Source organism: Colletotrichum navitas (genome assembly GCF_030913465.1).
Source record: "Colletotrichum navitas strain CBS 125086 chromosome Unknown LY79scaffold_62, whole genome shotgun sequence".
Classification (NCBI taxonomy): domain Eukaryota; kingdom Fungi; phylum Ascomycota; class Sordariomycetes; order Glomerellales; family Glomerellaceae; genus Colletotrichum; species Colletotrichum navitas.
The window spans coordinates 143,145-170,452 of record NW_026850608.1 but is presented as its reverse complement, the minus strand read 5'-3'; the positions used below and the strand labels follow the sequence as shown (position 1 = coordinate 170,452).

At 53.3% G+C, this 27,308-nt stretch overlaps 7 protein-coding genes across 7 annotated transcripts; 4 read left to right on the top strand and 3 right to left on the bottom strand.

Annotated features, from left to right (window-relative positions):
• Nucleotides 1-1,227: 1,227 nt before the first annotated feature.
• On the top strand, nt 1,228-3,877 carry LY79DRAFT_563452 (cation efflux family protein). Its single transcript, XM_060558554.1, has 10 exons — nt 1,228-1,550; nt 1,787-2,337; nt 2,394-2,420; nt 2,485-2,562; nt 2,640-2,714; nt 2,772-2,927; nt 2,981-3,229; nt 3,278-3,395; nt 3,447-3,525; nt 3,582-3,877. The coding sequence occupies exons 1-10, from the start codon at nt 1,505-1,507 to the stop codon at nt 3,676-3,678; spliced, it is 1,476 nt and encodes a 491-aa protein (XP_060410893.1). The 5' UTR covers nt 1,228-1,504; the 3' UTR covers nt 3,679-3,877.
• A 4,300-nt stretch (nt 3,878-8,177) lies between these two features.
• LY79DRAFT_563447 (mitochondrial ribosomal protein L27-domain-containing protein) lies at nt 8,178-9,084 on the top strand. The gene is made up of 2 exons (XM_060558553.1): nt 8,178-8,556; nt 8,685-9,084. Exons 1-2 carry the CDS (start codon nt 8,365-8,367, stop codon nt 8,802-8,804), a joined length of 312 nt encoding a protein of 103 aa, XP_060410892.1. The 5' UTR covers nt 8,178-8,364; the 3' UTR covers nt 8,805-9,084.
• LY79DRAFT_563445 (Alpha/Beta hydrolase protein) lies at nt 9,085-12,369 on the bottom strand. Its single transcript, XM_060558552.1, has 3 exons — nt 11,861-12,369; nt 10,713-11,741; nt 9,085-10,667 (listed from the first exon to the last, which is right to left on the bottom strand). The coding sequence occupies exons 1-3, from the start codon at nt 11,936-11,938 to the stop codon at nt 9,144-9,146; spliced, it is 2,631 nt and encodes an 876-aa protein (XP_060410891.1). The 5' UTR covers nt 11,939-12,369; the 3' UTR covers nt 9,085-9,143.
• Nucleotides 12,370-12,707: 338 nt separating this feature from the next.
• On the top strand, nt 12,708-13,292 carry LY79DRAFT_522062 (pre-rRNA-processing protein TSR2; the record flags this gene model as incomplete). Its single annotated transcript, XM_060555414.1, has 1 exon — nt 12,708-13,292. A coding segment is annotated over one exon (585 nt), but the record flags the coding sequence as incomplete, so codon positions are not given.
• A 92-nt stretch (nt 13,293-13,384) lies between these two features.
• LY79DRAFT_335229 (BSD domain-containing protein) lies at nt 13,385-15,269 on the bottom strand. The gene is made up of 4 exons (XM_060552525.1): nt 15,082-15,269; nt 14,633-15,023; nt 13,864-14,578; nt 13,385-13,814 (listed from the first exon to the last, which is right to left on the bottom strand). The coding sequence occupies exons 2-4, from the start codon at nt 14,828-14,830 to the stop codon at nt 13,477-13,479; spliced, it is 1,251 nt and encodes a 416-aa protein (XP_060410889.1). The 5' UTR covers nt 14,831-15,023; nt 15,082-15,269; the 3' UTR covers nt 13,385-13,476.
• Nucleotides 15,270-17,824: 2,555 nt separating this feature from the next.
• On the top strand, nt 17,825-19,648 carry LY79DRAFT_522125 (transcription factor PAP1; the record flags this gene model as incomplete). Its single annotated transcript, XM_060555421.1, has 3 exons — nt 17,825-18,307; nt 18,362-19,389; nt 19,444-19,648. The coding sequence occupies 3 exons, from the start codon at nt 17,825-17,827 to the stop codon at nt 19,646-19,648; spliced, it is 1,716 nt and encodes a 571-aa protein (XP_060410888.1).
• A 3,061-nt stretch (nt 19,649-22,709) lies between these two features.
• Nucleotides 22,710-25,382, bottom strand: LY79DRAFT_335164 (kinase-like domain-containing protein). The gene is made up of 6 exons (XM_060552524.1): nt 25,093-25,382; nt 24,686-24,808; nt 24,455-24,566; nt 24,190-24,394; nt 23,983-24,138; nt 22,710-23,923 (listed from the first exon to the last, which is right to left on the bottom strand). The coding sequence occupies exons 1-6, from the start codon at nt 25,133-25,135 to the stop codon at nt 22,889-22,891; spliced, it is 1,674 nt and encodes a 557-aa protein (XP_060410887.1). The 5' UTR covers nt 25,136-25,382; the 3' UTR covers nt 22,710-22,888.
• Between the last annotated feature and the right edge of the window lie 1,926 nt (nt 25,383-27,308).

Below are 27,308 nucleotides of genomic sequence, written 5' to 3'. Positions count from 1 at the left end.
GCCATACCGCGCGACAGCGCAGGTCGGGGGCTTGGTCGGAGTGTGGGTTTTGGCGACCATGGTGGATGGGTCAAGAAGGCCAGACAGCTGACAGAATGGGTATGAATGGGCTCACTGTCGGGATGGGATGGCAGATTGGCGCCGAGAACTCGTCAATCGTCCCGCACGAAGGGTTTCTGACCAGGGCTGGTAAAACTTGGGCAACCAAAGAAAGTGATGGAAAAGAGGAGCTCTCGATGTCTGGGATGACAGATAATGAATGGGCCCAGGCGAAAGGCCGGCCGCGTGTTGCTGCTAAACGGTCAAAAGAAAGTATTGCATCCGAGTTGATGGTTGCACTCAAACTGGAGTTGGCAAGCGTTCGCGACTAGTACCTTCGGTGCTTAGTAGTAGGTAGGGTAGTACGGAGTACCTAGGCGAGTATGCATGGGAAAGAGGAGGTGCAAACGACACCGGGTGGGGCCGATTGCGTGTTGATGTCGTTCATTCTTGCTTCAAACGAAACAAACAAGCAACTTGTTCCGAGTGCCCAGGCTGGGGACAGCCTTGAGTGGAACCTTGCCAAAACCCTGCCCGGGTCGGTTTGAGAAAGTGGTACCAAAGTCTCGTGCAATGACGGCAAGAGCGACAGCCAACGACATGAGAAGGATTACGCTTTAGCGTCGACTTGCCTAAACTCTGTAACAGCCTCAAACTCTTGGCACAATGGGACTGTCTCTGTATCCCCACGCGGATTGCTGGGCTGCCGTCGGTGTGAAACGCTGTCATTGTCAAGGCCAATCGGCGTCGTACTCGCCCGGACCCTCGTCCTGATCGTCCTCACCACATATTGGCTACAAGTTCGTAGCATCGTCACAACTCTTGCAGGGGCCATCTCTGTTGTTGCAGTGGACACCACATATTGGCCACAAATTCGTAGCATCGTCACAACTCTTGCAGGGGCCATCTCTGCTGCTTGTCATGGACCTGGCCCCGATGTGACCTATAGCCCCGCTCGACTCTGCTTGCCAACTGCGGTGCACCCTCGCTTACACTTGTAATTTAACCGGCACCACCTGTCCCGACCAGGAAGACGCAAATAGATGTCTCCTGAGCTGCCAACCTCGTGCGCGATCACCACCACTCGACTGGTCAACCGGTGGAGTTGCAATCACTAGAATGAGCGGAAACGCGCAAACTCGAATCTTCTTGTCGCCCTCCAGGGGTTTGCCCCCCCCCCCCCCCCTCTCGAGGTCTAGCTAGCCCTTGTGATCGCATTGGGGCAAGTCTCCGGCAGTGAGCTTCCTGCCATCTTGTTAATTCGAGGACCCAAGCTTGGCCCCGGACTTTGTAGTTGGTTACCTCCCCTGGAGGTCACAAGGGCGAGAGAAAAAAAAAACTTGACATGAACAGGACGTAAGGTGCCGTCGCTGTTTATTATATCACGACCACTCTCTAATCGCATCCTCACCTTCTTCTACATCCCCCTTCACCAAGACACAACCCAGCTCGATATTTCCCAAAAATGCATATTCCACGCGAGTCTGAGGAAGGTGGCCAACCATCACCTTGTACGTGGGTTTCGGCTCGGTCTCTTTACCGGTCACACCCCTTCACCCCCCCCCCCCCCCCCCCTTCACCAAGCACTCCATTGCCTCACTTGTTCCCTCCATATGCTGGCTCACCACATCCTCGCAAACATGTGCAGAGATGCTACTCGCATCGGCTTGCCTTGCCCACTGACCACCGCTTGTCATTGCTCCATCTCATATGACAACCGACCAGCCTTCGCTGACCCTCACTTCAGTCGCCTCCCAGGGAAACTCTGCCGGTCACATGGAAACCACATCCAGTGGTGAGGAGAACAAGGAACTCAACAATCACCATCAAGGCGACACAGACACCATCTCTCCCGCCCCAGCGTCTGGCACGGACAACAGAGTCGAGCCCGAAGGACCCTTCGTATCTACATCGAACGATACAGCTAGCAAAAGCGAGGTCGTTAGAACCTCCTCCAGGGGCCCGCACTCCAACGTTGACGCCGCAGACGCGTCCACCGTCGATACCTACCGGCCCGATCCCTACGACTTCGGTCGGCACCGCCGTGATAATGTCTCCAAGAAGCAAATGGGCATCGATCATCCCAAGGGCAACAAGAGGAAGCTGAAGAAGTTCTATAACCGACAGAATGAGCTCATTGACCAATTTCTTGGGGCCGAGGACGAGGAGAGACAGCAGATTGCTGAAGATGCGCGAGTAGCCCCTAAAATTAAATTCGCCGTCAACGCCTCCTTCACTGTCAATTTCTGCCTGTTCGTCATCCAGCTTTATGCTGCCGTCTCGACCGGGTCTCTATCGGTAAACTGGCGCCCAAGTCCCTGTTCTTATGGACTTTGTTGACTCGTGAAATTCAGCTTTTCGCTACTGCAGCCGACGCTTTCGTTAGTAGATCCCTTAGCTCCTACATTGTTTCTCTGCAGAGGTTGACCAAGTGACGATGACCAGATGGACCTAGTCTCCTCCTTTGTCATGCTAATCACCTCACGGATGGCGGCCAGGCCTAGTATATACAAGTACCCTGTGGTAAGTTATCGCAACGCCTTGGCCAGGCGGGGAGATCATCTACGTATTTTTTGCGTCTGACAAGTGGGTCATAATAGGGACGAACCAGGATAGAGACGATTGGCATCATCTTGTTCTGTGCACTGATGACCACCGTCGCTATTCAGCTTTTGGTAAGTTGCCAAGTCATGCGTTGGCTGAGTTGTTTGAGACGCTGACATGGGGCACAGGTTGAGTCAGGCCGCGCACTCGGCGAGGGTCAACGCACCTCTGAGCAGTTGCACATCGTTCCCATCGTTATCGTCGGTGTAGCCATCTTTGCCAAGGGCTCCTTGATGGTATACTGTTTTGCTTACCGAAAATATCCCTCGGTGCACGTCTTCTTTGTATGGTCACCCCACCCACCAGTTGGGATGACACCTACTAAATAAAGCCATAGATCGACCACCGCAACGACATTATTGTCAATAGCTTTGGACTCATCATGTCCGTCGTCGGAGACCGATTTGTGTGGTATCTGGACCCTATCGGTGCCATTTGCATCGCACTTCTTATCCTATTCTCCTGGGTTTCGAATGCATTTGACCAGGTTTGGCTTCTGGTTGGCAAGTCAGCACCAAGGGACTTTGTCTCCAAGCTCATTTACATGTCAATGACTCACGATACTCGCATTCTGAAGGTCGACACGGTAAGAATCTCGTTGCCCAATACAACGAAACCGTCTGACTGTGAACAGTGCCGAGCGTATCATGCTGGGCAGAAATATTATGTTGAGATTGATATCGTCATGGACGAGTCCACCCCCCTGAAAATATCCCATGACGTTGCACAGGAATTACAGCGAAAGGTTGAAGGTGAGTTCATTCATTAGAAGCGCGGCAATGTGCACGCCTGACCTTCTCCAGGCCTGGGAGATGTCGAGAGAGCTTTCGTCCACGTCGACTACTCAGAAGCGCATGACCCTCATGAGGAGCACAAGCCATTGTAAGCGAACCTCCAACCTCTCATCTGTGATCAGTGTCTTACCATGTCATTTCCAGGTACGAGAGGCAGCAAAAGAAGACCAAGAGAACGCTAAAAGACATCCTTTTACGAACGAAGAAGGACACAGCTCAAGTAACTGAGACCGAGATTTAGCATGGCCGGAACTAAGCAGAATGGGAAGGACGGATAGACATGGAGGAGGGGCAGCGAGCGCAGGTAATAAAAGGCAGAGAAAATATAAGAGGGGCCGGGGACCGGGGGCAAGGTACTTGGCATTCGGGCCAATATTGTATAATCTGTTTTATCAATCTCCATGAAATTGTCAAAAGAGCTACCCAGCCATTGTACACCACCCTGTTTCGACAAGGTACATGCAACATGCAACGACGGGAACGAACGGGAACAAGCGGGACAAACCTGCAACAACTGTGGCACCACAATAGTGTGCAGTTATCCAACTTCGAGAGCAGCTTTGGCGAACCATGAAACGACTATGGGGACGGTAGGTGGCGCTTCCTGCAGAGAAACGTAATAGGGTAGCTTGTGAAGCACAAAAAACGGTCTACGAGGGTTTATTATCCATGCACAAAGCCTCACAAGTGTCTGAAGTTTTGTTAGCAACTTTCCCTGCCTATTCATTATGTGGTCCCGTCGTCGGAGAGGCATGGGGGGAGGGAGATGTAAAAGATGTTGTGACAGGCGGGTAGCGCTTGGCTTGATAGGAATATCGCGCCAACTGCGACTCTGCTCGCCCGAACTCTCCTCTCGTACTCTGTGAGTGATCGCCAAGTGAAATGAGTGGTACGCTTGGCGGCTGAGGCAGTATGAGAAAGTGCAGCCAAGCAGTTCAGCCAAGTCGTAGTCTTACCCCGGAGTCCAATACTTGGCTATATGTCCTCCTATTCATCGTCCCCAGTCTTGGCTAGGCGGAGGAAGGGTTCGGATCATGGGACGAGCTTACGGAGCAGATAGGAGGGAGGATGGAGGGCGGGGATAAACGATCCCGGACATGTCCCCAAAACCTGCTCGACACTCCACCATCTACACGACGCAGATCGCAGACTTCTTTGGCTGTGCAAGAGAACCTGGCCGCGGACTAGATTATTCCTGAATCCTGGTACCCTGAAGGCTATTGTCAATATAGTGTAGAACATGGAAAAGCCACCACCCCTTGGCTGTGTCACCATGAGCCCATCAACGCACGTCCCTTCATCGGTTTTTTCTCCACCAGCACGGTGATTCCTAAGGTGCTTGCCCATCTAGGTACACCTTGTCTTTGTCTGTGAATGTTGCAGTCGTATTAGCCTATGTTTAGAGTGTCAAAGGAGTTTTCGATTCTTGTCGGCTACATCTGGCCAGTAGTAGCCCACGTACCCTGCTTGGCTTAAGACACGCAGAGGTTGCGATGGGGAACCAGAGAACAGTGGGGTGCCCAACCGTGTCTGCAGTACTACGGTTCTCAATAACCGACAGAGGCAACTCACCCCGGCTTGGAGCCGAGGATGTACTATGTATGATACACACGCATGGGGTAATGCTCTGGTTGACCTCGCGGGGGCTTGTATCAGGCGAAGACAGAATGCAACACTGGCTCAATTCAAGCAAGGGGATCTCCTTCAACGGAGGAGCATATGTTTATTCTATTCTCAAAAACCTAGTCCGAACCGGCATGTTAGCCTAGTTTGGGAAAGCTTGCAGCGCTTCATCAATTTCAATCCGTATTTTCTACCGAGCCAGGCTCCGCACACAGCATCTGAGAGAGGTTGAAGAGTTGGGATTTCGATGCAATCACAGGGTCTTTGAGTCAAGGCTACTGGATTTATTGCTGACTTGGCTGAATCTCTTACTTCGGACCTTCCTAGGTGAGCTCACAAGACTTTACGTCGCTCGTTTGAATGAGGTCAGTGGTTCGGGTTCTGTGGCTAGGCGGCGATGCCGATGAAACCATCCGGGATTCGGCGGCTGCGGATCCGGGTGGGGTGGTCATTGACCCCCCATATCAGGCCTTGCCTGCTAGGTGTAACTTCCGGCCGTCCAAGACTTCTCAATCCGCAACCCGCCATCAACATGCCACCAATCTAAACAAGACGCTATCTGAAGTAGGAAATCCGCTACCAAGCATATTATACACCGCCGGACTCTTGGTTCTTCATATGGCGTCGTGGGAATAACTTGGCCTTATGCACCACTGTCGGGTGGCAGCTGGATCTTGGCACTACGACCCAGGCAAACTTTGTCGGTCATGCCGTATCTGGCGGAGAAAGCTCTTCAACACAGCTGAAGAGACTGAAACACTGGCAGTTCCTTTTTATCGTCTATACTTTCCAGTATACATGTGCTGTCGATCTTGGTCTTTCCTGCTGTTGAACCTAATCAAATTTTAACCCGTAAGGTAGCCCTATGAAGTGCTGCAGTAGCAGAATGACCGTTCCAACTATTGCTCGCGAAAACCCCGCTAAATACCTCCCCCCAGCCCCGTCCTCCTAGAAGCGGCATACGGGACACTCCTGGTTTTCTGTTATATATATATATATATATATATATATATATTTACAGGCATTAGAGCCTGCATCGCTGATGGCAAGGAGCCTGGCTGCGGGTGTAAAGCAGTTGGCTGAACATGTAAAAAGTTATCTGGGTTGACAATATTGAAAGTTGCCAATGGTTCTCGGAAAAGACGCTCCAGCGTGGTCATTTTTTCCAACATCACAGCATTAACACCATTCTTCAACAATTTCTAGCTGGGAAGATTCTGCTGTTGCAGGCGGGCACCCTTTGAGTCGAATTCATGGATGGGAGGCGGAGGTACAGCGCTCCGCCGAGGCAATGGTCGCCATTTGCCGAAGGATACTGTAGCCACGGAGCCTTTGGTGAAGAAAAGCAATCATCGGAACGATGCTTTGATTCTGGTGACCATAGTGCATTGATTTGATCTCAGTGGTCCCCGGTAAATATCCAGATAGGCACGTAAGCTAATGTCAATATCTCATGCATGACAACATCGATTAAAACACGCATCGTGCTCCTCTTATTCTCAACAGTCCAGGAGGATCTTGGCGCTGTACTTTCGATATCCAAGGTCCTCCTGGCGCTCTAACGAGACACCGTTGAAGTGGTTCTTTAGATTGAAGGAATATTTGCTATGCTGATAAGGACTAGAAAAGAACATGAAACCGCTTGATCATGCATGTTCTCGATGCTGATATAGTTCGCTACAATATAGGACTGGCATTGGCAACCCAGCCTTGTCCACAAGATCTCCCTCCAGGTTTGTGTGAGTGTTTGCTGAGCTGTCTAAACATTCTTATTTGTCCCACCTCTACATGGGCGTAATCCATCATAGCTGGCAAACTTTGACATCGTCGCCCGAGAACCCCTTTGTCGACATGTTGGCACGTATGCACTGCCGACCGGTCGTCTCCATTCGAATGCATTTCTCTTCAGTACTAGATAGCAGGTTATGACCAGGCCGCGCTTCTTCAAGAGCGACTTTGCTCCCTCAAGCATACTACCTTCCCTTCTTTTGATGTCTCTGGAAGCTAACCGGTACAGCGCGCAATAAGGACTCGTTAACTTCAGAAACTGTCGTCACCTTTCCATGATAAATCAGCCTAGCTCGGCCGTTCAACATTTCACACGAACTGCCATCCAAGCTTTACCTTTCACAACCTGCGAAACGTACCGACAGCTCCATTTGACTATCGGAGACCAATGAAAAACCTTTAGAGATGAGTCCTTATGCTCTGTGGAAATAAGGGGGGAGAAGAGCTTTATACTGAGGACTTTAACATTTCCGACTGATAGCGTGCTACTTTACATGTCTTTCCTCCGAGAACGACGTTGCCGCATGTCTTCCTTTCATATCATAGAGAGATAGGAGACTCAAAGCCGACCAACATAATTCACGCTCACAATTTCTCAAAGATCAATATTGCGGCATCTGGAATTCCATAATTGGCAACGTCATATCAATCGGTCTGGGTAAAAGCGCCGTCTAGGGACAAATTTGGTATTATCGCCCTTCGTGTCTCACTAGGTTCATTGTCTTGCTTTTATTCGAAACTCACCTCTGTTCCATATTTGGAGATGCTGCCAAATTTCAGAGCGGGACTGAACTCCATAATGCCGGCAATGCTATTGGAAAGCTAGTTTCAATCTCGTTGTTCAGACCACGAGGAACGCATCAGGTGATGTAGATAGGCCCAAGATGCGGGACGATGACCTTTCCCGGTACATGCGGAAGTATATTCCGAGCGAAAAGAGAGAAAACCGACCGGTTGAGTCGTCGTAAAAGTATTGAATGGTTATTTCGACCATTGGATCTCCGTCAACATGCTGGTTTATACTATAAGTACCAATTGTCCACCGCCATAAAGAGGGACTTACGGAAGAGTACCAGCAATGGAATGCTATTGATCATCGTCAGAAGGATTTCGGCACCTTCGGACCCAATCCGGTACATTCCGGCACCGAATCCCCACTGTGGATACCCGATCTCGGGTGTCTGATATGCACGTACCCATGTTTGCCGCCGGACCGTGGGTAGTTTGACAGGGATATGCCTCGGCAAAGGAAAAACTCTTAATCCGGCGCAATCGCGCAGCGCCAAAATTTCTGGGTAAGCTAACTAGACCATCACGCAACCCCCAAGCCTCCGAGGAAGGCGACGACGACGACGACGGCGAGGACGAACCCGGACGCAACCCGCGGAGCTTATAGTTTCTCTTAACGACGACCGATCGATTGGCCGCATTCTCATTTCATTTCCATTGCCCAAGCCGCAAACCATCATTCTAATAGAACCGCCGCCGGGCCGCGACCCCGACAAGACCGCCCATCATGAGGCCGTCCCCCATCCTGCAGGTGCTCAAGTACAAGCACCTGCGCCTGACGACAAAGGACGTCAACAAGGGCTTCTACAAAGGAAACCGCACGGGGGCCATGGGTCGGCACACCAAGTTTGGTGGATACGTCATCGAGTGGCACAAGGTGCGGACGTACGTCGTGCCAGAGGGCTTGAACAGCACCAAGGTCGGTTCTTTTATTTTTTTCAATGAATTGAATTCTGCGGCCCGCTCGGTCCTCCTCCTAGAGTACAGGACTCTCAAGAATACAGAAGTCAGGTGGAAGAGATTTGCTGATATTTCCTGGCATTCTAGCTCACACCCTTCGTCTCCGATGCCATCCGCCCCGTGAAGGGAGCGTATCCCACGAAAGAGGGTCCTCGTGACCCCCAGCTTTACCTCGACGCCTGGAAGCAGCAGAACGGCGTCGATTAAGGGGTGATCGGAAACAGATCTAGTGGCATAGAAAAGACAGGAGAGAGACCCCTCTCGGCAACGAGCATCGGTTGGGACTGGGACAGCATAACGTTAGGAGATAAGCAGGGGAAGGGGGTATGCGAGACCCGAACGGATTGTACAAGAGCTACATATACCCTCGGCACTGTAACAACATGTATTTAACAGAAAAAAAACCTACTATCACAAGACGGAGAGCATTCGAGAGTGTGCAGCATTCGGGTTAGACTAGACTGGTGGGCTAAGCCAAGAAAACAGAAATCTATCACTATAAAACATGGATACGGAATACAGGGGTATTGGTATCTCTGTACACAACTACGTGGTCAGCCCAAAATCCCCACTGGCAACCTCCTTCTCCTTGCCCTTGCCCTTCGCAAGGGGTAGGTCCTCCGCCGCCGCGACGAAGTTGTCAAGCTGAGACCGAGTGTGCTCAGCCTCGGTGACCTGAGTGGTGGCCTCGGAGGCTGATATCTTGTTGACGTCGGGAGTATCCGCTGGGCTAACAGACGGCATGGGGCTGATCGGTCGACTGCCATCTCCAGACATAAGCGTCATCATGCTCGCCGTGTCTGCGTCCTTCTTGCCCAAGCTGAAAGGTAAGGCGATGCCATCGAGAAAAGGCCGCTTGCCGGCAACACCAGTCCCAGGCACGAAGTCGGGAGTCAGGCAACCGGCGGCACTGGCAGCCTCTTCATTCTTGTTTTCTTGCTCTTTTCTCATCTCGATGAGAGCAGCCACCGGAGTGTCATCTACCGCGGTGATCTGAGACTCTTGAACCTGGGAGCCGGATACCTGCGATGCTTGTTTTTCGTCCACGACATTTTGCCTCTTGCCTCCAACCGATGCAGCCGGCACCGGCTCCTGGTTCTCAACGTCTTGGAACGATCTCGCTCCCTCACCACCTCTTGGCGAAAAATCCGGAGTGGACGTCTTTACATTGGAGTCTGCCTTCTTCTCCCTTCCCGTTGTCGTCTCGTCATGCTTTGAACCCCAAAGTGACCACAATGCCAAGCCGATGCTCTTCGTCTTCTTCCTGTCCACCAAATCTTCCGATGCTTTCCTCCGCCCCACCAGAGCAGTGGGTGGCGGCTTCTCGCCATCACCAAGGTCTACGTAGCCATCCGCAAGTTCTTTAATGATGGCTTTATGCACCTTAGCTTTGGCAGTCGAGAATTTCTTATCGAACTGAGCCTTGGTGTCAAGCCACCTCCTCACTGGTGTTCCTTTAACAACGCCGACCTCTTCTGGCTTCATGATACAGCCTGGCAGTTCCGACTCAGGAGCAAGGTCATGTATGACGCCATGAGTGGTAATCCTTTGTCGGATCATATGATTTTTGAACGGCGGCAGTGGTATACCAGCTTTGCCCACCTTATTGACCTGTTTTGAAGTAGATCCTTCCGTCTGTTCTGGCTGAGCATTATCCGCATCAGAGGCTGAGCTTGAAATATCGGAGATTTCATCATTGTTATCCGCGACCTTAATCTCTGTCTGTTGGGCCCTTGCAAGGGCCCAGGCGCCAAACTGTGCAGCCGCTCGATACATGTGTTTGGCGGGTCGGGTGAAACTGAGAGTCGGAGCTACGTGACAAAGGTCATCCCAAACCTGAAGCTGTACATCTGTGGGCTTATACTGTTGTAACTGTGCCAGGCCTGCTTCGTCCATATCAGGAGGTGGATATTTGGCCGGGCTGGCGCATTTGTGGGCAAGGTAGATCTGTTCGTCGCGGAGCATTTCGCCACCTCCTACCATGATCAACAACGGCGGGAGGCCACCAAGCGTTGGCTGCATAACAGGGCTAACCAGCGGATGCGATAGCAGCGCATTTGTCGTGTATAACTGAAGCTGTTAGAGTCTGCAAGTAGTCAGGGCCAAAGAACCTACTTGAATCTGTTCCTTGACAGTAATAAGGTCGCCATTGATAGTCACAGATATCTGCAATGCTGTCTTATGAGGATCTGCCGCGTCCGAAGATTCAGGGCTATCCTGTGCGGTTCCATCACCTCCGTTCAGTGCAATTGGTGCAGCCTGCTTATTCTCTAGGGTGTTGAGTTTCGTAGCACTTTTCTCTTTACCCGCTCGTACTTTGATAGCTTGTGCTCTCAACATCTCCATATCGTCCTCGTTCGGAGGCGGCCAAGCTCTGGATGGCTTGTGATGAAAGCCAGAAGACGGAATGTAGTCGAGCTCGTTGGTGTCAGAGACGCTTGGAAACGAGTGGGTGAGATCTACCCATGGGCTGATAAGTACTGCTCCGGCCGGAAGCGGGATGCCCTGATCTCTCAAGAGGCACAGAATTGACAAGATCATCCCACCACCCGCTGAGTCACCGGCCAAAACGATAGTCGTAGGATCTTGATCATTAAGCAGGTAGAGATAGGCTGCCAAGCAGTCTTGCAAGCCGCAGGGAAAGGGGAACTGCGGCGCCAGTCGATAACGCGGTGCGAACACTCTAGCCTTCAGTTTGCGGGCATGCCGCTGCATCTGGTATCGGTGCTCGTCGACGCTGCCAAAGAAGTAGACCCCTCCATGAACGTAGAGCATCACCCTCCTGGTTGCGCCGCCGTTCTTCTTCCGTTCGTTGTAGTCGGCTCGCATCTCGATCCACTCGGCCTTAAGCGGGCTCTGCGTCTTCCGCCATCTCCACCATTTCCGTCCCCCGACCGCCCTCACGCCTGCCGACCCCAATTGTCCCTCGATCAGTTCGGCGGATCTCTCAATCTGGTCTTCGGGGATCGCAACGTCCTCGACCTTGACCCATTGCGGGTGAGGAACCCATTGTGCCGTGAACGCTTGCAGTTCCTCGACAGTGTGCTGGGATGCGAATTCGAGGAAAGTTCGGACGAGGTGTAGGCCCTCGTCATAGGACAAATGAGCGTCAGGTCGCTGCTTCGATGTTTTGCGGTTGAAGTACTGTTCGAGAGGTCAGTTAACCCGTACGTTACGCGACTGATTGACTGAGCTGCGTCGCGCTTCCAACGACGACAAATCTGGGGAAAACTGGGGAAAGGGACGCGGAATAGGGGACTCACATGCGAGAAGAGGGTGGATACAACGGTTGGTGTGACGGCCAATGACACCGAAGTGGTGTTGAGCTTCAACGGATTCATGGTCGTCTGGGTAAAGCTAGCGACTGAGGTTGCAGTGCTCCCCGTTGACGGCGGACGGTGGGCACACAAGGCCTTTTGAAGCTCCCGGCAGCGATGGGCGATCCTCGCGAGAAATAAGTTGTGGACAGACCATCGCGTCGTTGAGGAGCACAGAGGAAAATTGTCCTTGAACCCCCCGAGAGCGCTCGGAATAGGGGACTGATGACATCACTTCAGCGCCCAAGTGGATGGCAATGTCCGGCAGGCGTGACCAGCGCCTAGGGGCATATCTGAGGGCGTACAGCTTCAAAAGGTACCGACATGAGCATCGAATTGCATCGAATCTCCAGGGGAAGCAAGCTTCTGAGGTACCGGTAATCAAACAAGCCCCAGCGTAACGCTTGGCGAACCAACTTGGCATTTGCTCCAGTCGAAGCTTACTTTTACCGACCTTGTTCATGAATTTGGCAGCCCAATCTTATAGGACCCTTGTCCAAGCCAAATTGCGGAATCACCGGGAAGCCCCGCACAGCGCTTTATACAGTGCTAAGAGTCGCACGCACCGTCATCCTCCCTTCTCAAAAAAAAAATTATGATTATCAATTTTGGCAGCACCGTCACTGACGAGGGGGGAAAATAACTGCCCCTCCAAGTACCCCGCGAGACAGCAAATTAGTCAACATGGCAACCACGGGATCTTCCAGCCCCATCACGGCAGGCAAGTCTACGTGCCCGAGGCTCGAACTATACATACATGGCACGATACTAACATAAACCTTCCCCTTCCCCAGAGGCCTGCCAGTCAAACTTCGAGCAGGCCGTGGCCTTATCGCTACACATGTGGCCAGCGCTGTCCCTCGCCGTCCAGAACAATTGGGGCGGCCCAGACTCGGCCGACAAGAGGGACTGGTTTGCCGGCGCCGTCGCCGAGGCCTTCCCCGAGTTCTCCAAGATCACAAATGGCCAGGCCGTCCCCGCCGCCAACGCCCCCGAAGAGCCCGACACCGAGTACGTCGAGACCATGCTGCTGCAGATTATGCTGGACGAGTTCGAGGTCAACGTCGATGACGAAACTGGCTTTGATGTCGCCGAGCAGATCGTCAAACTGAGGGGCGACATCGCCAAGGGCAACTTCGAGGCGGTCGACAGCCTCCGCAATAAGTGGGAGAGTCGCAAGGGCGCAAAGGTCGAGGGGCTGTACAAGAAGGTTGAGGGCGGCGACCAGGAGACCGACTGGGAGGACGACAGTGAGGACGATGAGGATGAGGACGTCGACATGGACGACGCCCCGCAGCTTGTGCGTGCACCCAAGGAGAAGTCGGAGCCAGAGGTCGACGAGGACGGATTCACCACGGTCACGAGGAAGAAGAGATAAGCAACTCGCGCGAGAGAAAGGGAAAAAAGTACAAAAAAGAATTCGACTTGGTCCCAAAGGAAACGGTGCACTACGAGCCGTGGCTGATGTACAAATATCCGCAAATTATGAGCTATTATTCGAGCCGGAAACGTTCAAAACCAACCAACGCCAGCCAGCAAAATAAGCAAATTAGGAACCAAGCTCACTCCCAGTCGTCATCGCTGTCGTCGACCTTGCGAGAGTCCTTGGGGCTGTTGGGGGCTTGACTAGGCACACCGGACGTGGCACCCACGACGTCGTAGCTTGTGTCGCTGTCAGCCTGGGACTTCTCGTCGTTTGACTTACGGGACTCGGCGGCAGGCTTGAGACCAGAGCTTTGAGCAGGTGGTTGGATGGTGGTGGAAGACTCGGCCGACGGTGGGCGGACTTGTTTTTGTTCGACCTTCGGAGTAGGAGCAGGAGCGGGAGCAGGGACTGGGGCCGAAGCAGCCTCGTCTTCAGAGTCATCGTCCCAGCCGACTTCATCTTCGGCAGATGCAGCTGTGTATTCATTAGCATAGTCGTTATGTCTCAAGGCTGTGGCACTCACCCTTCAGTAAGTCACGTCGTCGGGTCTCGGCAGCCTCGAGACCATGTCTAAGGAAGTAATATCTCTTCCAAAACTCAGCATAAGGGACCTGATCAGGCACAAGCTTCTCCATCGTCATTCGCAGCTCGGGGTATTTGTTCAAGTCGTCGCTAATATCCGCCGTCTTCTTCTCGACGTCAAACATCTTGGCCCATGTAGCAAACTCGTCCGTTGCAGGGTCCTTTGCGAAACTCTCGGTGCTCGTGTGGATGACGTGAAGCTGGGCGTCCTGCCTCGAGGCATGAATGACCCGTTTGCCCTGCGCATCCTTGCTCTCGAACAGAACAGTGTTCCCCTGGTTGTTGGAGTCGGAAGGCGGCGCGATGCTGACCGCCTCTTTGAGGAAATTGCTGATATTGGTGCCGAAACGGAGGAGAGCCTCATCGGCGGCGTCCTCAGCCTTTTGCAAATCCTTGAGCCGCTTGGCCGCCTCGGAGCGAAGCCTCGCTAGGTAGTTCTCTGAACCGCTGCTCATCGCTTCATCCGATGCCTGATCTCTTGTCTTGGTCGGCGTCGTTTGGCCGTCGGCCTCCTTGCTCCCATCCCCCGAGGGTTCCCCTTGGGCCGCGTTGACGGTCAGCGACCGGGTTCGGGTGATTATGGACGTAAAGCCCTTGGCCGCATCTTCGCCAAGCTCGGTGACTTCCTTGGAGGCTTCTTTGTAGACTTCTTGTCCCTGACATCGGATTAGCCGCCCTGCCCGTTGGAGAACCACACCGCGTCTTCTTACCTGCCTCACAGCGTTTCCCAAGAAACCGCCGATACGCATGCCCCAGGCGCTAGACGAAATGGCCTTGTATGCCTCCTGGAAGTCATCGTTGAGCGAGTGCTGCGGCTGGTCCGACGTAGGGTTCTTGGTGTCGCCCGACTTCTTGTCGGCATCCTTGGGGAGGGAGCTCTCCTGGATGTGATCGTAGGCCAAGTCCATCGCAAGGTTACCGAGTGCGCGCTCAAGTAGTCGCTGACGTTATACGGTGTTATTCGAAGGGTCTTTGCGAAGCTAGGCCGACGGGCGTGGATCAAGGTTGAAGCGAGTCTTGCGAGGTGTCGAAGCTGGCGGACGAATGATGTCGGGCTTCTGACATGAGGCTGCCTTTCCCCCTGACGGGCGGGGTGGGCGGCTGCACGCTGGTCAATGCGGGGCATGTTATATGCTGTCGTGTATGGATACGTACCTACCTAGATAAGTAAGGTACCTACCTACCTACCGGTACCTAAGTACTACTAGTGAACAATAGGTGGAGACCTGGTGCGGCCACTGCCGGAAGAATGGAGCATTCCGAATCGTCACGGTTAGGCAGCAGATAACTCCCTCGAAATTCCGGATAAGTGTTGATGACAGGGGCGAGTCACAAGTGAGTTGTTTCCTGTTCCTGCACGAAGTGACCTGCGAACGAGCTCACCATGACAGCTTCCGATAACTAAAGACGTCAAGGCAGGTGGCCTCGGCGCTTCGCTCACCGACAGCTGGTTAGGCCACGTACCTCCCAACTATCTTGATACAACAAAACGACGACAATGACTCCCCCCCAAGTGGCAAGTTTCAATGGATAATTCAGGGGCTTAGTCCAAGTTGCGTGCTCTCCTCATCGGATGGTCTGAGCCTGTAAAGTTGTCTGTTGGCTCACCAACTGCCTCTACTGGTCCGTTAGTTGCAACCATTTGACGATTCGCCATTTCCGTATGCGGGTTAGCTACCTGCATTCGCTCGGGTCAATTTAAGAAATCCCTCGGAAACAGGAATGCTCTGCAACAGGCTATTTCTTTGTACCTTGGTACCTGGTTAAGCCTCTTCGTTATGTTATAAGGTTAAGGGTGTACAGTATGTAAGCTTTTCGGACGGAACAGCTCGGATCTGGACGCCTTAAGTTGTGTCGACTTATGCAAGGAAGACAGCAAAGCGGGCAGATCAGTAGGCCCCCTCAACAATACCCCACTAGGCAGTTGGTAGGGCAGGGGAGCCGAGAACTCTAGTCTTGTGCTGCAAACATAGACTGTTAAGTAACGTGAAATCCGTGTCATGTTCCTCGCCTTTCGGATTGCGTGCTGTGAGCGTCGCAAACCGATGATAGAGACAGGTTTGCTGTGTCATTTGTCATCTTCGACTGGACACAGCAACGCAGTCCTCGGGGGAGTAGCACGTTCCCCACGCATGGGATGTGTCTAGACGGTTGCTCTGATGCACACGTATAGCCCTATTTCCAAACAACGACCCTTTTATCTGCTATCTCGCGTTGGCAGTCGAGCAAGGTCTGGGCAGTCTCGAAGGGCATTCCTGATGAATAAAAGCCTCGGCCATTAGCCGGACTTTGACATCTCTCCGGGCGGAGAAGCGAATGTGAGCATGGAGTTGCCTGCTATGTAAATACACTCGGGCCTTGGCCGGCATTAACGCATCGGTGCGAGGTATCCGGTGGGTACAGGAGGGCTGGCGGAGGCACTTTCGGCGGACGTGGCACTCCGGACGTTATACAGCACCTGCACAGGCCGTAGAAGGCAGTACACCACTGCTGCTGTTGTGTGAAGGATGACCCTGGGATCGGCCACGCCGTTTGAAGAATTAGCAGCCCTCCTCAACAGCCAGCCTAAACTGACCAAATGTGCTCGTTTCTTGGGTCCTGGACCCGCCACTAGCAATGTTGGGCAATGAGTAAGCCTATCTCCACATCATGCGACACACTAGGTACTGAGCCACCAGCCAATGCTGACAGGTTGTGGCCACCGGGCTGATGCTAGGTGAGCCTAGGCCCAGGAGCGAAGTCGTAATGATCCGATACCTACTCTAGGTAGAGAAGACGGGACGAAAACGCTAGACAATACTTGGTATCCTTTGATTCATCCGCCGAAGCATCCGCTCCCAAGGGTACGTCTCTATCACCCTCCCGGTGATTGCGTCTCGCCGATGCCATGTCCTTCCCAGAATCGCAAATGCAAGACGCGGAGACAGCAAAAAAGATGCGTGGCGAATGTGGCCTTCTTCTACCTGGAAGGAAGAGGGATGAAGATAGGAATGCAAATCTCTCGGCTAAAAAGGGTAATCGTACTCAGACACTAGAAACTAGGTACCTCACCTTATGTAAAAAATGGTCCTAAGAAGAGGGGTGGCGGGCGCGGATGAGAAGGAGGGGAAAACATGGACAATTGTGCCACCAGGCAGTCATATCGACGACTGGATGATGCGCAATCGATAGCTGCGCCCTTTGGGTCTACCGGCGATAACCATCCCTTCAACCAATAGATAAGCCTCAATGGCCCTAGCACGGGTCCCATGCGCCTTGAACTCCCCCGGCTCCATTAGCCGACCCCTCCATTTTCTCCTTCCCTTCCGCTGACAAATTGACACTGAAGGGCGCTGCAGTTCTTCCTCCTCGCCGTCTGCAGTCATCCATTCAGTTCGATTCTCTCCACTTCCCACAACAAGCCAACATCTTTTTTCCTCCCCTTCGAACTCTTACGCATCACCGCACACCCTCTCCAAATCACGCCTCCTTTCCCGAACCCCGTGGATTCTGGTTCTTACGAAAGCCGTCCACAGAGAAATACGGTGGTCTTGGAGACCGGCCTCTAAGTCAGGCATCAACTGTAAGACGCAAAGGCATCAACTCTACCACCTCCATCCTACCCCAGACTTGGTCCATTTCGTCACTCTTAGCACTCGGGCCATTTGCACTGAATCCCGTACGGTTTTCCTACCTTTGTCGACGGCAACTTCAACGCCCAAGGACGACCAAGGTCACAAAGTGTCGCGTGATAGTCGACCCTTCCTCCCAACACCACTAAGACATCGCTGTCTGCCTGGAACCCCGAGTCATCTCAACCCCTGCATCCCGAGCCGCAATCGGCCTCCCGAGTCTGCCTGCCGTCCTCTCCGAATTGACTCCTGTTTCCCTACGTCTCCTCGCCCTTCTGTATTCCTTTCGCAATGGCCTCGGCAACGAACAGTGGTTTCCCAACCAATTTTATCTTGACTCCGCAGCAGCAAAGCCTGCTGTTCGCCGCTCTCAACTCGAACAAGCAGCAGCTCGCAAACCAGTCACCCACCACCACAAAAGACACCTCCATGTCACCTTCCTCTTACCAAACCTCGCCGGCGCAGGGTGCCGCCCATGGCTTCCAGGAGAGCCCTTACCTTGACAACTACGATTACGACTTCGGCGACTCCAGCTTCGACTTCGATGTCAGCACCGTCGGCCAAGGTAAGATGATCGGCGACATCCCCGGAGGTGCCCAGTCGGCCCAGTCAACCAAGTCGGACTCGACTGAGAACGATGGTACCGACAAGAGAGCCCATCCCGACGATGAGGAAGACGAAGACTTGCCTGGAAATGATGCAAAGAGGCGCGAGGGTAACGAAAAGGTTCCGAAGAAGCCTGGACGTAAGCCGCTTACCTCCGAGCCAAGCTCAGTACGGTTGGACCCGTTATCCCCTATCCCCAAAGCCATACTAACAACCACACAGAAACGCAAGGCCCAGAACCGCGCTGCCCAGCGGGCATTTCGCGAGCGCAAAGAGAAGCACCTGAAGGATCTCGAGACCAAGGTGGAAGAACTAGAGAAAGCGTCAAAAGACGCTAATAGCGAGAACAGCCAGCTCCGTGCCCAAATCGAACGGATGACTGCGGAGCTCAACGAGTACAAGACCAAGATGGCAGCCATGAGCACCCGGTCCGTACCCCATACCAAGTCGCCCATGGGATTCGGAGCATCCGCCATCGGCAACCTGAGCGATGTCAACTTCCAGTTTGAGTTTCCTAAATTTGGCGTCCTGCCAGGGTCCCAGATGCTCAACAAGTCTGCCCAGAGTGCGAGGTCGTCCTCGTCGCCCAACGTCAACGAGAGCAACCCTGTCAGCCCTCTGGACAAAAACAACAGCCCTGGCGTCTTTGCTGGGCTTGACTTTGGCACCAAGGACGACTTGACCAACTTCACTTCCCTTTTCAGCCCATCCCTCGCCACTGGCTCTACAGGCACTGGTACATCGCGCACCAGTGTGGACTCTGGCTCGTATGGTATTAACAACGGTACATCGACCAGCTCACCGTCAGCGTCGTCGCAGTCCAACGGGGGAGGTCCAAGTTCATCTTGCGGTACCTCTCCTGAGCCGTCCACCCAGTCGCCCATGGGTTTCAAGCCCGTCGACACCATGACGACCATTGGCGAAGAGTCTGCCAACCAGCAATCTTTGTTCGCAGGCATCGACACTGGTAACTTTGATTGGCTTGCGCAGCAGAACGGCGGACAATTCGATCCCCAGCTCTTTGGTGACTATCGCGAACCGCAAGACAACGTCCTTGCGGGCACCACCTTCGACGACAGCTTCTTCAACGATGCCATCGACGCCGACTTCATTACGCCGTATAACATGGCCCTCAGCCCTGTTGTGCCCAAGAAGAACCTCATCGACCAAATCGATGCTGCCAAGAATGCAGACGATGATTTGATTAAGGAGGCCGTCAAGGCCGAGAATTACAACTGCAACAAGATTTGGTACGATCCAGCCCAATCGAAGGCCATTGCTTCAATTACTCACCAAGTCCACAGGGAGAAGCTTCAGAGTTGTCCTAGTGTGCAGGCCGGCGAATTCGATCTTGATGGCTTATGCTCCGAGCTCCAGAAGAAAGCAAAGTGCTCCGGCCAAGGTCCGGTTGTTTCTGAGACGGACTTCCAAACCGTTGTCAACAAGTGGATGGGCAAGGATGCGGCAGCCTGCTTTAACGGCCAAGAAAAGAACAAGCCGAGAACCTAAGTCGCCTTTTCGACATTTAAATGTACATTGGCATAGGTACCATGGGTAACGGGTTAGGCGGTCAGGTCAGAAGGCATATCTGAGGAATCGGTCGGTAACATTGGAGATGACAGGCGTTATATCACGGACCAAAACAGGGCGAACTCGAGGTTTGTTTCGACCCCAACAGCAAGGCGAATGGTTGTTTCTTTCCGTTTCGGAAATCTAGGTACGGATAAGGGGATCTCGTTGGACGAAATACAGGTACTGCTCTGTACTTAGCGAGAGACTCCTCCGAGAGTTTGAGTGTGGTTCAAAGAGGTTATGGTGATGGCGTCTAAGGTGGCCAGACGGCCCCTTTCTGAGTGGAGGGATCTCGATACTTGCAGATGTAATCTTTCTTTCCCCCCCTGCTACAATAAGCATGTCTTTTTTGGCGAAGGAATAACAATCTCCATATTGGACTACATTTTTTTTATTTTTTTATTTGAGGCGACTTCAAACCGGCACATGTTTGTCGTCTCGAAGGAAACAGACGTTTGCCGTTTGCCAACTAACATGCTCATCTTAGTCCCGCAGCCGATTCGGCAATCAAGGTTCAACCACATGCCTGGAGCCATTGAGTTCCTCAGGGGTTTGTGCTCGGGGCTTCGGCAAGTTGGGGGGAGGGGAGGCGGGAGGCGGCGTTATTCTCCACAGAATGCGTGTCACAGAGGGCGAAGCATCACAACGAGACATAACCCGGCCTAGCCTTGCGAGAGCCGGATAGAACTGCTGGCTTCGTAGATCCGGGCACTACGCAGGCCGTCCGTCCGTCCGTCCGTCCGTCTGTCCGTCCGTATGTCCGTCCGTATGTCCGTCCGTATGTCTATATGACATTTCCGGCCCTTTTGCTATGTTCCTTCCTCAACGGCAGCCACACATCCCATCCCGGCCCCCTTCCCCTCCCCTCTTACCCTCTCCCCTCTAGGTACTACGGCGGCCGCTGACCTTTTTTTTTTTTTTTTTTTTGCCTTTTTGCTTGGGCGAGACATCCCGGACCGGTCTGGGAGGACATGACATGATATTTCAAGTCAGACCATGACGAGAGTTGCGACCAACCTTGTAGCCGCAATTTACCCTCCTGCCGTTCATTCATACATCTTTCCGGCTGGGCATTGGGCCTGTGCCTACGTGTTTGCCCGTCAGACTATCTGCCTACCTACCTACCCAGGTATTTACCTATCTGCCAAACTACTTCCGCAGCCGCCCGCAGCCGCACTCATCCTCCCACCCCCTTCGAGGGGGGAAAAAAAAACTGAAAAAAAAACCCTCTCTCGAAAATCATCAGCGCGTGCAGGCCGGCGGGTGTGACGGCCGTCATCAGTAACTGGGACATGAGCCATGAAGAGCAGTCACAGCCGGCACCAGTAGGCTGAGGCATTGTAATACGGCAGACGTGCCGTCGCATCTCTGATACAACGAGGATCGGCGTGCGAGGGGGGGGTCTGGTGTTGGGGATTGGAAGGGTCACAAGTAAATACGCTTTACTCTCCATCTTACTTCCTCCGCTGTGTACGACCTCCGACGTCTCGTCGGACCCCACGCCTCTCTCCGTTCCCTTCCCTAGTTCAAGGTTTGGGTTTGTGGGGGTGTACCATGAAAAAGACAGACTAAACGGTCGAAATGGTGTGACAAGTGGCTGAGGAGGGAAGAAACGACCAAAAAGCTAAAAAGAAGTGGAAAAGGCAAGAATACACGAAAAAAACCAAAGAGGGTACAGCCATGCATGAACAGGCGGGTGGAGGGAATGGACAACACACACACGCGCGACTCGGTGGGATGAAAGTTGAAGACGATTCGATCAGGAAGAAGTGAGGACGGACGGATGGGCGGTGAGGTGAGATGTGACCCACGATAAGCAACCCGCTTCGGCCGTCCTAGGTCGGCAGGGACGGAAACGCTAGCCAACGCCTATTTGCTGGGGGGAAGGGGGTTCTCTGGACACGTGGGTTCAACGGAAGCGGGGGCCGGCATCCGATCACTTTCCTCCCTCTCCGCCTCCGGCCGTGTACTCTCCAGCTAACCCCCTATGCTGCCAAGGCGGTATACAGTCGGCACTTGAGAAAGAAGAAGCAGGCCCCCTCTCTAACTCTCCCCATCACATCTTGGGGCACCGCGTGCAGGTTCCCGGTGCTTGGGTCCATACCCTTTGCCTGCTACGTACCCCTCACTCGCTCACCCGATCGAAATACCTACCTACCTTAGGACTTTGGGACCGGAGGACCACCTCAGTGTACCGGTAGGTACCTTGACTGGCACGCCGGAACCTTGCAGTAAGGTTGGGTGGGGGCCAGGCGGGCGAGCGCCTCCCTCTCCCCCCTTTCCAGAGAGTGACCGCCGGTTGCAGCACGGCGGGTGCAGCCAACGACGAGGTCGGAGACTGGGACCGTGCTTACTTGAATCGTCCAAACGTCATCCAACCCCTCCGTCCTGAGGCAGACGATAAACTCAACGAACTTGCTGTCTCACTCTCAGATTGGGCGTGACGGGAGGTGATGGGACAACGGTTTAGTCATTCGGGATAAGCAGTCTTTGATCTCACGGCTCAAGCTTCATGAACCCCAAACCTCTGTAGACAAATCGGACTTACATAGCTAGCACGAGACTACAGGCACACTCGAATCAGCTATGTAGTGTATATGCGATATGCAAAGCAGATTGATATTACAAAGGGTATATTTCTCCATGGGTTGACCTTTTGCCTCTCTGCTGCTCTACAGTCCGTCCATCCGATGCTTTGCTCCATGAATCAGCTGCCCTCATCGGGCCGATTATGGCATGCTCTTAGATCCTGTGACTTGACAGGTTGCGATGTTAGCTATGATTCCCGGCCTGCCAAGGGTGGTAGCCGCAATAGTTGACTCCGGCCCCGCGTTATAGGGAGAAACCACCATCATCTCGCCCACCGGCGAGAACCTCAGCCTGCAGACAGCAACACATTCTGAGCAGGCCCCCCCGCACGATGTCTACTGTCTCGGCGACGTGGCCTCTCCCCTGAAAATCCCCCATAGCACAATTCAGTCCCATGAGCCGCCAAGGCGCATGGACTCCGATATTGGGTGTTGGCGTGCCACGATCTGGCCGTCCTTGGGCAATCCGCACCCTGGGTGCTGCAGTGCCTTGGTAAGTAGCCCTCTCATGCATTCTTTAGTTCCTCGGGTATCGATCCTTCTCTCCCTGCGTATCTATCCAAGTCTTGAGATAGACTGCCATTGTCTTCTAGCCAATGACTTGCCTTGCACCTTCTTTACCCAATACTCCTCTTTCCTTCGGCTTCGGGCTATGTCCTCTCCCCTTCTTTCCCCTGAGGAAGCCGAACACGCCGCCAGAGCTTTCGGATTTGCTTTCGCTAATTGTGTTGGCGTCCGTTGGTAGCGTGGCATCCTGCCGGGCGAGGTCAGACCAGCTGCCGCCACCATCCAGTGTGACTTGCATGCCGCCAGTCGGGCTAGTGACCCTCTGTCCTGCTCCCGGCGGCATCGACTTCTGGGTGGAATACTGGCTGGGGTAGTGTGGTATCGGGGGTGGTTTGGAGATTGGTCGACGAGGCACGCCGGCTTGACCACTCCCCGGCGCCTTTTCCAAGCTTGAGCTTTTTCGTATCGGGCCTGGAGGCTGCGCGGCTTTCGACGACCCCCCATTCGTAGCCATTGCCACGGGTGTGGCCTCATCGGTCGTCAAAGCCTGCGGCTGGTTCATCATTACCATGTCGCCATTGACGTATCCACTTTCGTCGACTTGACCAGTGATTCTAAAAGTGTCAGTACGAGGAGCTGAGGGAAAAGAAGGAGCAGGTCCATACTTCTTGTATGCAGCCAACGTGTAGTCAAATGGACGAAACTCGTTTTCAATCATGCGGTACAGTTCATCCTCTCTGATTTCCTTGTCAGAGGCGTCCTCCTTTAGCCGCTCACGAGGCTTCTGTCGTCTGGCTCTCGCTTCGAGGGGAGCCTCCTCCAACAATAGCTCCTCGAGGTCGTACGTGGCATCGAAGTTGGTCTTGTCGGCAGCCGGAACGAAGACAGGCTCGATTTCTTTCCGCTCGAGAGCCTCGAAGTCGATCATCATGAAGAATTCGTGCTTGGTAAAACTCTCCCACGTGGAGCCCATTCGCTTGTCGCGGTTGACGTCCAAGGCATCTCGGATGGCATATAAACAGGGTAAGCTGACGGGCGGTGAAGTGATAGGGTATTTGGGATTGGCGAGCTGGATTTGTTGGCTCAAGGTGCTTTCCGAATTGCCGTCAAATGGCCTCTGCAAGGTACTGTCAGTGAAAACGGCCGCCAACCGTTAGTTGATGGTGCTTGCCCTACCTTGTTGTATATGCATTCATAGAAGAGGACACCCAGTGACCACCAGTCTGCACGCACGTCATAGCCCTTGCCGGCATACACTTCGGGGGCAAGGTATGCCAGCGTGCCCGACTTGCTCGACAAAACCTTTCCAGGAATGATATCGGAGGCGACATTCTGACCGAATTAGCAAACACGGGCGTAAAGAGATGCTGCGAGACGACTTACAAAGTCGGTCAAATGCACATGGCCGTCGGCGTCAAGGAGAACATTGTCGGGTTTCACGTCGCGATGGATGATGTTTTGGCTGTGAATGTACCGAAGAGCGCATCCCAGTTCGGCAATCCAAAAGCGCACTGCGTCCTCGGTAAAGGTCTTTCTCGAAATGTGGAATCGTAGGTCACCGCCGCTCATCAAATCGACAACTAGGTACCTAGTGAATGGATGGTCAGCAACGGGCGGCGGATGGTGTCGAAAGAGCTATGCCTCCTACATGTATTCGATATCTTGAAAACTGTATCGCAAGTTGCAGATAAAAGGATGGTTCACGTGCTCGAGCATTCGACGCTCTCGTATGATGTTCCGCACACTCTCGGATCGTACAACTATTGCGAGGGCCAGTCGTCAGTATCAAAAGGTTGTAACGCGCCAGGCCTCACGTCTCAGCGGCCGGAGAGGGGAAGAGGCAACCAGACAAGGCGGCAGGGGAGGCGGTGATATGTACCTTCATCTTTTCGGATGTACTTGAGGGCGAAGGAGAGATTTGTGTCTTTTCTTTCGACGATCCGCACCTTGCCAAAGGCACCTCTGCCGACAACTCGTAGCAGGCGGAAATGGTTGAGGTTGACTGGACAGAGAGAGACGAGATGGATTAGCTTGGCGGCACAAGAGATCGAGGTGGCAGCAATAAGCGGCGGGAGAGAGGAGTAGGAAAGGCCGGGATTGGGAGACGCGGTGCAGTGCCATAGGAGCAGCGATTGCACGACAGCTCGAGACGGTGGTAATTGTCTTTTTCACCTCCCGCTTAGTGGCGGTCAAGGTGGTGTAGGATTACGGTGGTGGTGGTGGTGGTGGTTGCGGTGCTGTGCTGTACTGTGCATTCGGGGAGAGGATGGGCTGCGAAACACGTACCTTCACCATCCAAGTCGATGGGCTTGCCCTGGCTATTGCCCATTGCGACGTGCAACAGTCGTCTTTCTCAAGAAGCGTCTCGCGTCTGCACTTGTTCGGATCTAAGGAAAAAGATGTCGAGTCGAGTGCACCATGATCCAGACGTGGGGGGACAGTAGTTTGTTTGGTTTTTTTGGTTTTCGGTATTTCTTGTTGTTGGTTTTGGGGGGCGGGGACGAAGGCGGCGAGTGAATGGGAATGGAAACAATAATGGTTTTTTTTTTTTTTTCCAATTGCGAAGAGGTGGAAAGCAAAGTAAGGCAAGGCAAGAAGGAGAGACGAGGACAAGAGTGTGAGTGCACTGGCAACACGAATGGAGCACAGGTAGGATAGATAGGAGTGGGGCCTTATTGCAGTCAGCTGGCACGGGGTGACAGGGGTGACGGGGGGGTTGTGCTGCGCAAGTTGCCTCGAATGACGGTGTCGAACCGGAGACTTGGTGAGGAATGGGGAGCAAAGGGTGGATGGACGAAGAGCAGAGAGAGGAAGTAAAGAATAAATGGGGCTTGGGAGATGGGGGGGAGTGGCCGGTCTAGCTGCAACAACAGGGGAGAGGAGAGCGAGAGAGTGCGAAAGAGAGAGAGAGGGGACAAGAGGAGAGGAGGGGGGAGGGGACGAGAGGGACAAAAGAAAAAGACCAGGGGGCTCACGGGCCCAAGTACACACTCCCTACCTACAGAAAGTAAGCCAAGACAGGTATTTGTAGATAGGCCAACGATATACATATTAGTAGGCGTCTGGGGGGTGGTTGTTAATTACCTACATGTAACTTAAGTTTGAAGCTGCTGCTAGGTAGTGTTGATGCCAGGGGCTACACTACCTACCTAACTACCTACCTACTGTAAGCAAGTGACTATCTGCCCTCAGACTGACGGTCCAGCACTGACACAGACTTAATAAGAGACGGCCAGCAAACTCCTGACAGGGTAGATCAGGAAAATGTAAGAGGCACAAGAGTGCAGACAAATTACACGATAATAATATAGCATCTCGCCTCCTTCTCCCACATGGTAATAAGCGAACAGTAGCAGCAGCCAAGTGTAAACTATTCTGATTCATCTTGTTTTCTTCTCTTGTATGGACTTTCTCTCCTCCTGGTTTACTTGCAGGGGAGTCCAGCTTCAAGGACCAGCCCGGGCCGAGCGAGGAAAGCAAAACCTGCCAAGAGTGAACATGAACCGATAGACAACGTCGGTCCGTCAATGTGTAAGCACATCGGCCGCTCTGCTCAATTCATCCCTTCAAAGCGCAGCTAGCTAATGTCGGCATAGGAAAATGTGCCGTACGCAACGGTATCATGGTATCTACCTACGTTGAAGCCGAGTGCCTAGGTACTTGAATGCCCCCCCGGGGAAGGGCACTATACATCACTAGCTGATGTACACTACCTAATATGCGGGAGTTTGGCTTCGGTGGCCAGGACCACGTCGTTTCTCCCTTCACTCAGGCTCGTCAAGGTTTTCTTCTACGGACGCAGAGTCGGCCTGCGGCTGCCATGCGATTTTGCTTTGTAACGTCGTGCTGCCTGCCGCTGCCGTTGCCGTTGCCGTTGCCGTTGCCACACTACAACATTGTGCAGCCGTGCTTCTTCGGTATGCTTTCCACGGCCCCCAAGGTTGGCTTCTTCACCCATAAGCCCAGGAAACCCCTAGAGACCGTCGCGATCGGTAATGTACGTAGGTCAAGCTAGGCCAGGATGCATCTACGGATACACACTACAGAGTAGGAACCCCGTCCGTCCCACGTTGTCTACGGAGTACCTACACTAGGTATCCGCACCTACCTTTTGGAATTACAAGGTGGGCCTCCGCGCCTCTTGCTCCCAACAGGGGGGGGGTAGGCTCAACATGATGTGAATGGCAGCGTGCGTGGGAGCGAGAGTGGGAACCGGCAGGCTTGTGCAACGAGGCAGGGATCATGGTCAGAGTAAGGTGAGAGCGAGAGAGTGAGAGAGTGAGAGGGAGAGAGAGAGAGAGAGAGAGAGAGAGAGTACTTGCATCCTCATCGGCGAGAGTTGAGGACAAGGGTGGTGGGGTTGAAGAGGGTTTGCCGAATGATTGAACGATGGATCATGCCGGTAATCGACAAAGCAAGACGACCTGCAGCAGTCCGAGATGCCCTGGTCCTGCTGTTGCTTTTCTACGCTCTCATTTCCCATTGCTACAGGCTGACGGACG

Bases quoted from the DNA above. Each gene is read 5' to 3' on its own strand.
- LY79DRAFT_563452 (XM_060558554.1), top strand. From the start codon at position 1,505: ATGCATATTCCACGCGAGTCTGAGGAAGGTGGCCAACCATCACCTT. The intron at 2,715-2,771 runs GTAAGTTGCCAA...CATGGGGCACAG, and splicing joins CCGTCGCTATTCAGCTTTTG to GTTGAGTCAGGCCGCGCACT. The intron at 2,928-2,980 runs GTATGGTCACCC...ATAAAGCCATAG, and splicing joins CCTCGGTGCACGTCTTCTTT to ATCGACCACCGCAACGACAT.
- LY79DRAFT_335164 (XM_060552524.1), bottom strand. From the start codon at position 25,135: ATGGGCAATAGCCAGGGCAAGCCCATCGACTTGGATGGTGAAG. The intron at 24,809-25,092 runs GTACGTGTTTCG...CTCTCTGTCCAG, and splicing joins CATCGACTTGGATGGTGAAG to TCAACCTCAACCATTTCCGC. The intron at 24,567-24,685 runs GTACATATCACC...CCCTCGCAATAG, and splicing joins GTACATCCGAAAAGATGAAG to TTGTACGATCCGAGAGTGTG.
- LY79DRAFT_335229 (XM_060552525.1), bottom strand. From the start codon at position 14,830: ATGGACTTGGCCTACGATCACATCCAGGAGAGCTCCCTCCCCAAGGAT. The intron at 14,579-14,632 runs GTAAGAAGACGC...ATCCGATGTCAG, and splicing joins TGGGAAACGCTGTGAGGCAG to GGACAAGAAGTCTACAAAGA. The intron at 13,815-13,863 runs GTGAGTGCCACA...ATGAATACACAG, and splicing joins ACGACGTGACTTACTGAAGG to CTGCATCTGCCGAAGATGAA.
- LY79DRAFT_563445 (XM_060558552.1), bottom strand. From the start codon at position 11,938: ATGAATCCGTTGAAGCTCAACACCACTTCGGTGTCATTGGCCGTCACA. The intron at 11,742-11,860 runs GTGAGTCCCCTA...CCTCTCGAACAG, and splicing joins TATCCACCCTCTTCTCGCAT to TACTTCAACCGCAAAACATC. The intron at 10,668-10,712 runs GTAGGTTCTTTG...TAACAGCTTCAG, and splicing joins CTGTCAAGGAACAGATTCAA to TTATACACGACAAATGCGCT.
- LY79DRAFT_563447 (XM_060558553.1), top strand. From the start codon at position 8,365: ATGAGGCCGTCCCCCATCCTGCAGGTGCTCAAGTACAAGCACCTGCGC. The intron at 8,557-8,684 runs GTCGGTTCTTTT...CTGGCATTCTAG, and splicing joins AGGGCTTGAACAGCACCAAG to CTCACACCCTTCGTCTCCGA.